Raw genomic sequence first — 14,637 nt, 5'->3', positions numbered from 1 at the left:
GACCTTAATACTTGCATGTAATTAAAATGGTATAAAAGCAAAAAAAGAAGGATGCAGGGGAATGGAATAGGGGTTTTCTAGGGAGGAGAAATGGGGAAAGAGAATGGTATCCGAAATGTAAATAAATAAAATATCCAATAAAAGAAAAATTTCAATATATTAAAAACAGCTCAAGGGAAAAATGAGCCAATGAGGAACTTTTACTAGGCAAATTATATCATTGGGAAGACATCCAACTATTACTAAGAAAAAATGATAGAACATAAGTAGGATTTTCAAGAGAAAAGGTATTTAGGTACAAAAGAGCTTTGAGAAAATAAACTTCAGAATAAGTAGATATGGGTGAGTAAAGAAATCCATCAAAAAATTAAAATTAAAAAATAGCTATAAAGTAGGATACAAGTAAAAGGGACCAAAGTCTGTTCTAGTTTCATTCTGTTGTTGAGATGAAACATGAACAAAGCAGCTTCAGGAAAAATGGCTTATTTAGCTGACACTCGCAGTTTAAAATCCATCATTGATAGCAGTCAGGGCAGGAAATGAAGCAGAAACTGTGAAAAAACGCAGCTTGCTCAGCCTCTGGCCTATAATTAGTTAGCTTTCTTATGTTTGACCAGGTCAGTTGCTTAGTGATGGTACCACCCATAATGGGTTTGGCTATTCTACTTCAATTATCAATCAAGGCAACGCCCCAGAAACTAGACTGATTAAAACAATTCTTTAATTGAAGTTTCTTCTTTCAAGGTGACTCTGAGTTCTGTCACATTGACAATAAGAATTATTAGGAACTAAGCTCTAGAACAATGAACAAATTTTAAAGAATAAAGTGCCAGTGATAACACAGTAGTTTTCAAGAACCACTAAGATAACTTGGGAAATTATGAACAAAGGCTGTGCTATGATAACCTAATCTGCCTGGTTTTGATGGCTGCTTTTGCTGTTTTTATTTCTTAGTACTGAAGTTTGAATCTAGGGTCTCTTACATGCTAGGTAAGTGCTTTGCCACTGGGCTATATCCTTAGCTTCCATTTTACATGCCATTTAGGTCTATGTGTTTTACCATCCCCAATAGCTGAGATTGAAAGTCTGTGTAACCAAATCCAGCTAGCTCAAGTTTCTTTCTATATAGACTATAATAAAAATAGTTTGTTTTGGTAACATAATACTACATGCGAATCAACAGATATGGTTATCACTCTATATTGTTAGGAAGCTTGCTTTTATGATACACATATTTGGTATCACTTGAAAATGTTATTCTGTTTTTATATATTAAAATATGTTATTATTTTCTCCTTAGACCTTCCTTATAATTGTTTAATCATAATAATATTTAGGTCAAAATATGGATTGCAGTTTATTTTTTATTAAATTTCAGATAGCTTATTGCCATATAGCTCAGACTGGATTGAAAATCACTATCTTTCCATCTATGCTTTCTTTATGCTGGGATTATACTGTTTCATTTGTTTATCTTTTTATATGTGTAATTACATTTCTTTTGTGTGGAAGGCAGACAATTAGATAGTTCAATAAAGACAGAAATATATCAGATTTATTGAATGTTTATTCATAGTATTATCTTAAAAAATGCATATATATGAATTCCTCCTGAAAATATCTATATCATTACATGTCAAATTTTTGAAAGCCATGTTTAAAATTGTTCATGTCTTCAGGAAGCATTCATTTATTAGGCTACTAAGTGCTTTTCATGAAAAGAAGTGCACTCTGTCAAACAGAATATTGATGTTTAAATCCTATACAAAATAAAGTAGCAAAAGAAGAAAACAAATTGAGAGTGCTTCCATAGCAGTGTACAAATTTGATCAAATAGCATGCTAGAGATTACAGAAGTAGGACCTGTAAACTAGCACTTTAGCCTCTCTCTTTGGGAGATCTCTATTTCTTCATCTTTCTCAGAAAAGTATTTTATTTTGGCCTCTCTCTGTGTATTGATCCACTTTGTGGTAATTTTAAGAAACATATTCAACTTAATAGAAGTCTAATAACATGTTTTCATAGAGGTATACCATTTGATAAGTTTTTTTTTTTTTTTTTTACAAAACCTATCCATGGTAAGAGTTCCAAATTTGTAGCACAGTCGAACTACTGATAAGAAAGTATAGCATTTATATTTTATATAGAGCAATCAAGTTACATTAAAGAAAATTGTTAAGCTTATTTTCAATCTACCATTTGGGCATAGCATGCACTTACTGGGCACAAGTGCACTCACTAAGTGCCATAGTATTTCTGCACAATAATTTTTACCTCACAACATAAAAAGTTATCTTTTCCACTCAAAAATAAATAAAAAGCATTTTCTGAAATTTAATAGTGTCTCATTCTCCTCTTATTTTTTCCCCATAAACATCAAACATGCTGTTTCCACTTGCAAACAATAGTGTAATTTATATGAGAAACCAACAGTTCTAGAAAATATCAGCCATTTTCTCTGTAAGTATAACTTTTGTTCATTATTTTTTATTTCTTCTCATATCTCACTTTCATATATGTTGGAACTTCTTGACACATTCTCATTTATGATTTTTCCAATTCGTATTGATCTTGTGCCATCAATTCTATACACTCCATAGCTTAGATAAATGTTTTCAATACTAAATTCTAATATGCTGTATCTTTTGTATTTCTGCCCATTTGGGAATTTTATGTACTCATTGAGCTTTAAGTTCCAAAGCTTACATTGATTTACTTCTTGGAACTGTACTTAAGTAACCAAACTGACAATTTTGGTAACTCCTTTCCTTATCTTTGTTTTTTTCTTTGTTTTACATATCAATTTAGTGCTTATTGTTATTCTTGCTGTTGTTGTTGGTGGTGGTGGTTGTGGTGGTGGTAGTAGTGGTGGTTGTTTGGTTGTTTGAGACAAAGTCACACATGAATGACACTAGTATGAAATCCATATGTAACCAAAGATAACCTCAATCCTCTGATCTTCATGCCCCTAACTTCTCAGTTGTACTTTCTTTGTTCTGGAATTAGGGAATTTATCATCATGGTAATCTATATCTTATTAAATATTCAGAAGTTTCAATTCTCTAACCAATCTGTATAATATATAACATGGTTCTGTATGTAAGGAGATGAATGACTAAATCTGCAGTTTGTTGGTTTCTTAACTATCTTGTGGTAGTTTGAGTCCATTCATGTTCAAAGATTCTTTTCTCTTGTATGATGGGATCAAATTAGACAAAATTTAATTTAGATGTGCTCATGATCATTCCAAGATTCTAAAATGACCATGATTTTTCTTAAGAAATAATTGGAAATATCTTTCATGCTTGTGGATTGGTAGAATTAATGTTGCAAAAAGGCCAGTCTGCCAAAAACTATTTAAAGATTCAGTACAATCCCTATCAAAATACTGAGAACATTGTTTACAGAAATAAAAAAAATCCTAAAATTCATATAGAGTTACAAAAGACCCTGGATTGCCATGGTAATTGTGATCATGAAGAACAATGCTAAAGAGATTACCCTTCCATATTTCAAGTTATATTATACAGCTTCATTTCTAAAGTATAATACTGTCACAAAAAGGGACTTGCAGACCAGTGGAACAAAGTAGAAGACCTAATTGAGCACATTTAATTATAACCATGTGATATTTGATAGCGATGTCAAAAACAAACAAATGCTGCCAGGAAAACTGGATAGTCACAAAGGGAAGAATAAAATTAAAATCCCTGAACACTTACACTAAACTTAATTCCAAGTAGACCAAAGATGTCAATTTGAAATTTGAAATGCTCAAGATGTTTAGATAGATAGATAGATAGATAGATAGATAGATAGATAACAGTATCCTACAACATGTTAGACTCAAAAGTAACTTTCTAAATAAGAGGACATTTTTCTAGGAATTATGACCAACAATTGTCAAATAGAAACACTAGAGGAAAATGAAAGCTAACAAAATAGAAAAGATCTTTTGCCAGCTATATGCAACTGATAGAGAATTAATATCCATCACAAAAAAACTTTATCTAAAAAACAGTTAAACAAAAAATGACCCAATTAAAGCAGTCTACAGACCTGAACAGAGAAGTCGGAAAGGAAGAAATAAAAATGGCTAAGGATCCATCCCATCTGCAAACACCAAACCCATACATTATTGCTAATGCCAAGAAGTGCTTATTGACAGGAGACTACTATAGCTGTCCCCTGAGAGTTTGTGCCAGAGCCTGACCAACACAGATGCAGACTCTGTCATCTGTATGAATGGTTGACTCAGAGTCAACCATTGGACTGAGCCCGGGACCCCAATGGAACAGTTAGGGGAAGGACTAAAGGAGCTGAAGGGGTTGCAACCCTATAGGAAGAACAACAATATCAACTAACAGGAGCACCTCTCTCCCCTGCCCCTGAGCTCCCAGGAACTAAACCATCAACCAAAGAGACATGGATGGGTCCATGGCTCAAGATACATATGTAGCAAAGGATGGCTTTATCTGGCATCAATGGGAGAGGAGGACCTTGGTCCTACACTGATGACCCCCAAGACCCCCGAGATCTCTCAGACACTGAGCCACCAACCAGGGAGCACACACCAGCGGATATGAGGCTCCTAACACATATGCAGCATAAGACTGCCTGATCTGGGTTCAGTGAGAAAAGATGCATTTTACCCTCAAGAGACTGGAGGCCCCAGGGAGTGGTGAGGTTTGTAGGAGTGCAGGTGGTTATATCCTCTTGGAGGCAGGGGTGTGGAGGAGGTATGGGATGTGGAACAGTCAAAGGGCAGACCAGGAGGAGGATAAAGTCTGGACTATAAAAAAGATTAATGAATAATAATAAAAAGACCTATAATCTATATATAAACCAACTTATATTTCTTTTATAAACATATTAACATTCTGAAAAAACTACAGTTCAGAATATTTTCTGTTTTGCTGGAGTGCTTTAAAACTGCAAATAATTCCAGCTAAAAGGAGGGCATCATATAATAATTGTATTTGCTTTGATGGAGATAGTCTTTCAACTGGAGTTATAGGAATGAAAACAAAAATAAATTCTGTTCTCCTTTTAGTTTCTAATTGTGACTGAAGTTGTAACCCCAGATATGTAATACAAAATAAAGCACATGTCTGGACACAATATAGTAATTTGTATTTCTTAGATATTCATTAGTATATCTTCTATGAAATCTGTATAAATAAAGAAGTAATGTGGTTGTTAGTTGATCAGTGCTGCATGACTCCTTTGAGCACTACACCTAACTTGCCTTCATTGACTACTGCTTATCCCCACTCACAGGCCACCTTGTCCACAGGCTGGGGAAGGCCCCTGCTAATTCTTCCCCCATATGTCTTTCATTCCTCCTCTAAGACATTTTAGTACTTTTCTTCAAAATTTGGAAGCCATCTACCAACTGCTGGGGTATCAGATTCCAGAATTCTAGATTTAAATAGTATTAGTCAGGTCAATTACAAATACCTATTAAATATATATTAAATTACACAATAAAGTCACAGAAAACAAATCCCTATTTGAAGAATGTAATAATTTGTTTGGTAATATTATTTTGTTATCTGTGACCATCCTGAGGAAAGGCTTTAAAATTTTCTACAACATTAAGCTCCCAGAACATGAAAACATAAGGCAAATAAATCCAGTTTACAAAAATATTTATTGTAATTAATAATAATGATACATGCTATAATCCTTATAAATACTACCCATGTGAAAACTGTGATTTTATTTTAATTGTTATTTCATGATTCCCATATAAATTACTGATTTGAAGATTTAGCAGCATTATCATTTTATATTACTTATATTATCTTTGATCTATTATCACATAAATTCTTTATTGATGATAATCTAAACAATAAATAAATTTACATCTCATCACAAAAAATTATAAATACAAGATTTGATTAATTTCCACTAATAACACAGTTATTATTTTATTGGATTTTTTATTTACACTTCAGACGCCATCCCCTTTCCCCATTCCCCCCCAGAAAACCCCTATCTCATGCCCCCTTTTTCTCTTTGCTTTTATACACTTTTTAAAAATGTTAATCAATGGCTTTATAAGTTTAGTATGCTCAATCAAAAATGTAACCCCATACCCAACCTAGATATATCAACTATCTTTGACTGGTAGAGACATGTGAACATCTGCTTTGATATTGGCTAAGTTTTAGAAGCTATGCTTTCTGCTTCCCATAATTTTAGTTAACTCAGCCATTCTGGATTTCTGACGGGGTTGAAAACTTATAGTTTCATAGCCAATCCTGGCTATTTACCTTGAGAGAAAAGATTTGAGTGGATGGTCTTCAGCTGACATTCATTCTAAAGCCAAGGAAAAAGCCAGGTTCAGAACTAAGTGTTTTAGTTAGGAGAGATGACAGAGGTTCTAGTTAGTCACCAAAATGATGGACTGGGTATTAGGACTATCTTGTACCTCACTGGTACAAATTGGCATAATTATGCTCTAATTGTATTTTGAGAGAAAAGTTTTATGTTAACAGGAAGGGTGATATGTAGGAGGAGCTAAGGTGGGAGGAGTACTGAGAGGAAGAGAAGGAGTAAGGAGAGGAGAAGAAGAAGGAGAGGAGAAACTAGGTGATGAGAGAGAGAAATACAGTTATTATAAGAAAGAAATTAAGAATAAAAATTAAATATTTGGGCTAGGGCGATGGCTCAGTGTTTAAAACCACTAATAACTCTTCCAGAAGTCCTGAGTTCAATTCCCAGCAATCACATGGTGGCTACAACCATTTGTAATGGGATTGGAGGCCTTCTTCTGGAGTGTCTGAAGAGAGTGACAGTGTACTCATATACATAAAATAAATAAATAAATTTGGAAATAAAAAAGATACACACACACAAAGGAATTAAATTTTGTTAAACTTTTTAGAAGAGAAAATGAAACAAAAATTTGATTTTTTGTGATTGTAATAACTATTATATGATGTTATAATATAAATAAACACATAAGTGAGCATGCAATGAATTGATAGTACTTACATAATCATGTAATTATAATTAATTGAAATAAAAATTATCTTGAATTAATTTAGTATTAACTATGAATTATATATATATATCATAGAAAATAATGATTATTGATGTATTATAAAAATCTTGAAAAAGGAAAATATATTCAAATTTAGTTCCCTTGTAACTAGACATATACAAATACTGTTTTGTCCATTTTCAAAAATTTCCTTGATAAAAAGAAAACAATTTTACTATACATATTTCCAGTTAGTTGCAAAAATTATTACTGGTTTATAAGCTAATAATCTAAATAATGACACTTGAGAATTACAAAACTTTACATGAAATAAAAATAATTTTTAGGGCCTGGAGGGATAGTTCAGTGATTAAGAGTACTGGTTGTCCTTCCAGACGATCTCTGTTTAATTCCCAGAACCCACATGATGGCTAAAATTCAAATGTAGCTCAAATTCCAGGGCAACTGATGACCTCTCCTCTGGCTTCACAATGAAGGTAAGGAAACACCACAGCTAATTATGTTTCCCTAATGATTTCTATATTTCCAAGATAGCAAAACAAATGATATTACAAGAAAAATATGCATCTATACCCACTATGAATAGGTAAGAAAAAGTGTTTAGTAAAGTAAGAATAATTGAATACAGTAAAAATAATCAAAATTCATCAATATGTAAAATTATTACACATCATGACTGAATGGTATGTTACCTAAGGAATGCAAAGTCATTTCAAGATACAAAAAACTGAAATTTTATTCATTGCATATATCCTAATTTTTATACAAGAAACTTTTAAAAATCCCATAATAATCTTAGCAGAATTAAGAAATAAATTGATCAAAGAAAGAGGATTAAAAAATTAGTGTGAACTTTCTGAACAGAGTAGCAAGAAAACAATCCCATTTAATATAGTATCAAAAAGAATTTAAAACTTAGAAATCAATCCAATGTCCCAAAACACTTGAACACTGAAAACTACAAAATAGATGAAAAAGTAAGTCCTTAAATAAGAGAAAAGATACCATGTTGTAAGTAATTGGAAGGCTTAATGTTCTGTGCATATCACTTTCAAAGGTATAGAGATTTAGTGAAATCTGTCTGTAAATTCTCATGGCAGTTTTTACAAAAAAATGATGTAAGAAAACCTTATTCATATGGAATCACAAGGATTCCAAATAGCTAGAAGCAATCCTAAGAAAGAAAAAAAATATATATCTTATATCATAAATTCAAAAACTATAAACACACTATATAACAATCAGTATACAGGCAAATGAAATTAAGAGTCCAAGTAATCACTGATGGGTACATACTCAAGTAATCTTCAGAAGGGTTTCAAGAATAGACAATGGGAAATAATAGCTCCCTTAATGATAGGTATGACAAAACAGAATACCTACACACACAAGAGAAGTACTATTATATATACAAAGAAATAGACTCAAAATTCAAATACAACATCTATGAATGTTCTTGAAAGAATATGAAGAAAATCTCCATGACATCAGGCTTGGCAATAATTTCTCAAATATGACATCAAAAGTTCAAAAAATCAAGTAAAGATAAAGGAAATTACTTGATATTTGTTCACTAACAAGTCGATATTAGCCAAAAAGTACAGAATATCTAAGATATTATCCACAGAACTGAAGAAGTTTAACAAATAGAAGGGCCAAAGTTAGCATGCTTCAATCCCACTTGGGCTGGAGAAGAAAGCAATCACAGAGGGGGCAGAGGGAGGGAGGAATTTGGATGGGAGAGGGGAGAGAAAGGGGAAAAGAGGAACATGAGCAGGTAGTGGGATGGAGACACAGAAAAGAACCTCACAGAATGAATGGAAATATGCAAACTTGGGGGGGTGGGAAGTGGGGGGACCCTGTAGAAAGTACTTGAGACCTGGAAGATGAGAGACTCTCAAGACTTAAAAGGAGTGACCTTAGATGAAATGCCCAACAGTGAGGAGAGGGAACTCATAGAGTCCACCTCCAGTAGAAAGACAGGGCATCAAGTGGAGGGATAAAGTTGCCATCCAACAGTCAAAAAACTCTGACCCAGAATTGTTCCTGTCTAAAAGAACTTCAGGGACAAAAATGAAGAAAAGACTGACAGAAAGGTGGTCCAGTGACCATCCCAATTTGGGATTCTTCTCAAGGGGAGGCTCCAAGGCCTGACACTAATACTGGGGTAATTGCAGTTTATTGAGTAAAAAACTTCAGTTCCATAGAAACTAAAAGTCCTAGAAAGCAGTTAAATAAAATTATACAGTACAAATGGTAGTAAATTGTACAGTATAAATAACAGTAATATTCTCAACTTAAAGATTGTTAGAAGAATATATCTCATTGCTTTCTTATCATAAAATATAAGAATGGAATTTACTTTAAAATGTATCAATGCAGCATGGTAATAGATTAAAGATCCAAAACCGTAGAATCATCTCCATTGAATAAAAAAAAAAAAAAATAAGAAAAGAAATTGACCAAATCTAACTCACTTGCATTACATGAATACAAGACAAAGTAGATGAAGAAAGAAACTGCCAATCTTAGAAATACAATCTATAAAAAAAAACTTTCTGCATAATTGCATAACTAAGCAGAAGATGATGATAGATTTCTTTCACCATGTTAAGAATAAAACAATAATGGTAATCTCACCACTTCTTTTCATCTAGTGAAATATCACAGAGAGCAATTTAAAAAAACAGATAGCAATAAACAGATAAATGTTTCTATATTGGTACATAAAATTAGATATATATGTATATACAAATAAGAAAGAAAACAGAGGAAATCATATCAGGTAGTCTATAGATGACCATTTGAATTTTAATGTTCCAAAAGATGAAGAAAAAAAATCAGTTTGAAAAAACTATATTTCTACACAGAAATAGTGAACAATCTGAAATTTAAATTAATAAAGCATTTTATTTACAGTTGGCTAAAAATCAGGTAAGAATTAAGAATCAACTATAGTTATATATAAAATGTGTACTGAAATCCAGAAAATACTACTAATAGGATCTAAGGAGATTTAAAGACACATCTTGCATTCATGAAGAACAATATGTAAATATTAAGATGAAAAAAGTCACCACAACTATTTTCTTCTTCTTTTTTTTTTTTGTGGTTTTTCAAGACAGGGTTTCTGCGTGTAGCCCTGGCTGTCCTGGAACTCACTCTGTAGACCAGGCTGGCCTCGAACTCAGAAATCTGACTGCCTCTGCCTCCCAAGTGCTGGGATTAAAGGCATGCGCCACCACTACCTGGCAACTATTTTCATTAACAGAATTAGCCTTATTGAAATTCTAATGGGTCTTTCTGCAGAAATTGGTGTTGAAACTGATTCTAGAATTCTCATAGAGATGTGTAAGATTGAAAATTATCCACAACAATCCTGGTTTAAAAATGGATTCACATTTTTCAACTATAAAACTTTCTATAAAGATACAATGTTCAAGACATGGTAAAACTTGCATAAGAATAGATATAGACCTTAGGATAAAATTCAGTCAAGAAATCAACCCTTACTTTGATGGTGAAGTGATTTTTTTGATAATGGTGCCAACTCAATCCAGTGAAGAAAAGTGTTCAACAAATGGTTCTGGGACAATTGGATATCTGTATGCAAAAGAATGAAATCAGTAGACTAGCCATTAGCAAATAAAATAATTCAAAGAAGATCTTAAATCTAAGTGTAAGACTTTAAGTTATAACACTTAGAGAAAAGGGAGTAATATATAATCTGGAATGATTTCTTAAAAAAGACTGATACTTTACAGAAGTAGTGATTTCTATCAGCATATTTTTCATTAAATAATATTTTGAAAAATTTAAAAAAAGAGGTGAGATATTTTAAAATTACTTCTGAAGAGCCTTATAACTAAAAATACTATGTAAATAAACTTCAGCATCTAAAAATTGAAATAAAACTTCTAAATTCACAAATAAAAACCTTAAGTAAATATTTTTTTAAAGATGTGCAGGAGTACCAAAAGTACAAGGAGTGATACTCCATTCTTTATCAGGGAATCAAAGTCCAAACTCCAAAGAGATAAGCTCACATACACCTACCCATTATTGATAAAATGATAAATAATAGACAATAGTAAGAGTTGTCACGAATGGCAAAAATTTAGAATCTTCACAGATTTCTAATAAAAAATATCAAAAAATTCCAGCGTGGTAGTGTTTTAAGTAATTATCTCATTGAGTTACCATAAGACCCATGAATTTCATTCCTAGTTGTATGTATAAGATACATTAAAGTATAATTCAACACAAAAGTTTTACACAAATACTCAAAACAACATTACACATGATAGTCAATAAGTAATAGATAGAGAAGCAAATATGGTACATCTATGTAATAGATTATCACTCAGCCAGTGCAAGTTTCAAAATAGTACACCATTTATACAGCAGCATGAAGAATGTTGGCTGCATTTAACCAAATTTATGCTAAGAATTTAGAGCAAAAAGGCACTTACAATGATTAATAAATAGTTTCTATCAAAAGGTCAAATGTTTAAAATTGTAAAACTTTTATTTGAGAATAAAATAAAAGGCCAATATGGAACAGCATCCTCACAAATGTTTTCTTATGTTTACAAGGCTAGGAAATAAGAAGCTACTGTAACCATGTCCCAAGGGAACCCAGCTATTGAAGTATCCCATGGTAGATCTTGGCACTGTGTACATGATACTTGACTTGAGGACATGCAGAATCTAAAAATTATACTTATGAAAAATGTCTACTGATGTATTGAAGGAAAAATTGAAGTGCCAACAAATGTGTGGTTGCAATGCACAAATCTGTGAGTCTGGAGCTTAAGCAGTAAGGTAGGCTTGAGATGCTAGAACAAAAACAATCTGCCAAAAATCTACAGAGAGTATGTTAAATCCACGTAAGTGAGACACCAGAAAGGCTGCAGTCAACAAGAGCATTTAAGTGTTGCTATTCCAAAGGTTTTAGTGCTCATTTAATTCTATCACATGCCTGAGATACTGATATGGAGCTACAGTATTTAGTCATTGCATTGCTGAGTTTGGTCCAATTCATCCACAATGTTTTCCTATTTTTCAATTTTCCCATGGTGGAATTTACCCTTTTTCATTGTATCTTTGTGAATTGTGGAATGATTTTCATTGAAAATTAGATAAGGTTTTGATAGTAGACTGTATAGTAAAGCTGAAACAGTTCAGACTTTTTGAAATGGACTGAGTGCATTTTGGCTAAGATACTAATGTTAGCTAGCCCCTGGGAGAAAGAAGTAAAATATAGTGGTTTAGATCTTAAGTGATGTCTCAAAGCTGATGTGTTAAATACTTTCTCCCTAGCTGATAGCATCATTGAGAACAAATAGAAATTTTAAGAGGTGATTTCTGGTAGAAAGAAATCAGATACCTAGAGGTGTGCTTTTGAAGAGAACATAGGCTCTTTGTTCAGGCTTTCTTCTGTCTGGGCTTCCTACACTCTGTGAGGTGAGTACTCTATCACGCGTTCTTTGTATTAATGTTTTGCCTATATTCAAACCCAGTAACACCATAAGCAAGTGGCCATGAACTGAAACTTCTTTAACAAAAAGCTAAATTAAGTTGTTAATAATTTTCTGATGTTTATTGCAGATATTTTTGTTATGTTATTTTAAAGTGACTAACACATTAAAACTCAATGATACAATTCTGAGAAAGTGGAATTTAATTTATTAAAAATATATACTACCTAACTCAAAAGTATAAGATTGGATATCTAATTTCCAACCATAAGCAAGTAAAATAAATGGCACTGTAAAAAACAAATCAAATAGAAAGAAAAAATAAGGATAAAGATAGAAATCCATGATATTTTACTCAGGGAAATATTAAATCCAAATCAAAGGTGCTTTTTTGAAAACAATCAATAAAATTTAAAAGCTTTTTCTAAATTGATCAAAAAAAGAAAGAAAAGCTCAAACATCAACCTCTAAACTGGAGTACTACTAAAGGTTTTTCATATACTAAGAGTAAGATGAGAACATTGGAAATTTTGACAAACACATCAATTCAAGAAGCCTGGTGAAAATAGAGTAAATCTTTCAAAGTTGCATGCTATTAAAACTTGTAAAATCTGAAAATTAATAAGAATACTTCTATAGTTAGTAAAACATGAATTTAAGCTTTGAAAATGTCCCTCAATAAAATGTCTACACATACACTAACATATGAGTGTCACTTATTCTACCTTTATGCATATCTTGGCATGCCAACAATTGTTGTGACTCGTAAGTATTGCAGCTGGATACAACTATGTAAAACAATTTGCATAGTATTTTCTAGAAATATTAAAGCTAGACTACAGGAGTATTTCAATCATATTCAGCTCGTGCTATTTGAGTCCTTTGTCCTAATTGTGTGACAAACTTAGCAAGAGGTGCCCAAACCCAACCAGTAAAAGGCAGTAATGTCTACATCAATATTATCCATTGTTTTGGAAGTCATTTTTGATTACCCTAAACAACCCTTTGAATGGAGGTTTATCATGCCTGCTACCAAAGATTTTGATAGTCTATGGTTCTTTTCAGAGAGCATTGATAGCCCAAGTAGCTTAACGTATTTTAATACACACGTGTACACACACACACACACACACACACACACCACACACACATTTATATGTAGTATGTACAAGTTAGGTAAATATAAAATAACATGACTCTTTGAAACTTTATCAAACACCCTTGGTGTTACTTGTTCTCCAGCCTTCTTTCTTCTTTTGTATGGACCTCCTGCCCTCCTCCCTATTCTGCTTTCCACTTCATATCACTCTTATCCTGCTATTTCCATCCCAAGACCCCATCTTTGGTTCCATGATTAGGGAAGGAAGTACAGGCAACAAATCACTCCTGGAAGGAAAACTGGCCTTTCCCAGGGATGAGAGCCCTTATAAGTTATCCAATGCAGTGGTCATCCCTGAAGCCATATATGTATGTATACACACACACATATTATGTACACACACACACATATATATATATATATATATATATATATATATCACACACATATATATAACACACACACATATGTGTGTGTGTGTGTGTGTGTGTGTGTACATAATATAATCAATGAAAAAGAATCTATGAACTTGTGAGTAGGAGAATATGTTAGGGATTTGAAAGAGGGTCTCTGGAAAGATCTTGAGGGATGAAAGGAAGGGGGAAGTAATGTAAATTTATTTATTTATTTCAACTAAAACATATCATTAAAACTTAAATATAAGAAAACCATGGCCCAAAGATATCAAATAGACAATCCCCAAAATTAATAATTAATAGATTAAATATACGCATAAATATTTTCAATTTATATTTTTGAAATGCATTATTTGAGCTAAATCAAAAAATATGACATACAAGATCATACTGCAAGCCAAAAACCCTACCTTTCATAATTATAAAATTTCAAGTAAACTATTAGCCAACCATATATTCAGAAAGAACATGAATAATTTTGTGGACTAGGCTATTACATTATTTACTTTGTTTTCAGCTCCATTCAACTCACATGCAAAATTCATAATTTAATTTTTCTTTAAATGTAATAGAATTTCCCTGTGTAGACATACTACATTTTGATTATCAATTCATCATTTGATGGCAATC

General features: G+C 32.4%; 1 protein-coding gene across 2 annotated transcripts in view; it reads right to left on the bottom strand.

The window, feature by feature from the left end:
- Positions 1 to 14,637, bottom strand: part of Dach2 (dachshund family transcription factor 2) — a 464,497-nt gene that overhangs the window by 48,331 nt on the left and 401,529 nt on the right. The window contains exon 9 of one of the 2 annotated variants that reach the window (XM_076918145.1): positions 10,526 to 10,615. The exons of the other annotated variant lie outside the window; for it this stretch is intronic. Within the exon in view, the coding sequence (XP_076774260.1) occupies positions 10,526 to 10,615 (90 nt within the window). The remainder of the gene's footprint in view (positions 1 to 10,525; positions 10,616 to 14,637) is intronic. 2 annotated transcript variants of the gene reach the window in all.

The sequence above is a fragment of the Arvicanthis niloticus genome, chromosome X, assembly GCF_011762505.2.
Source record: "Arvicanthis niloticus isolate mArvNil1 chromosome X, mArvNil1.pat.X, whole genome shotgun sequence".
NCBI classification, from domain to species: Eukaryota; Metazoa; Chordata; class Mammalia; order Rodentia; family Muridae; genus Arvicanthis; species Arvicanthis niloticus.
The sequence above is the reverse complement of the archived record's forward strand: the minus strand, read 5'-3'. Positions and strand labels throughout refer to the sequence as shown.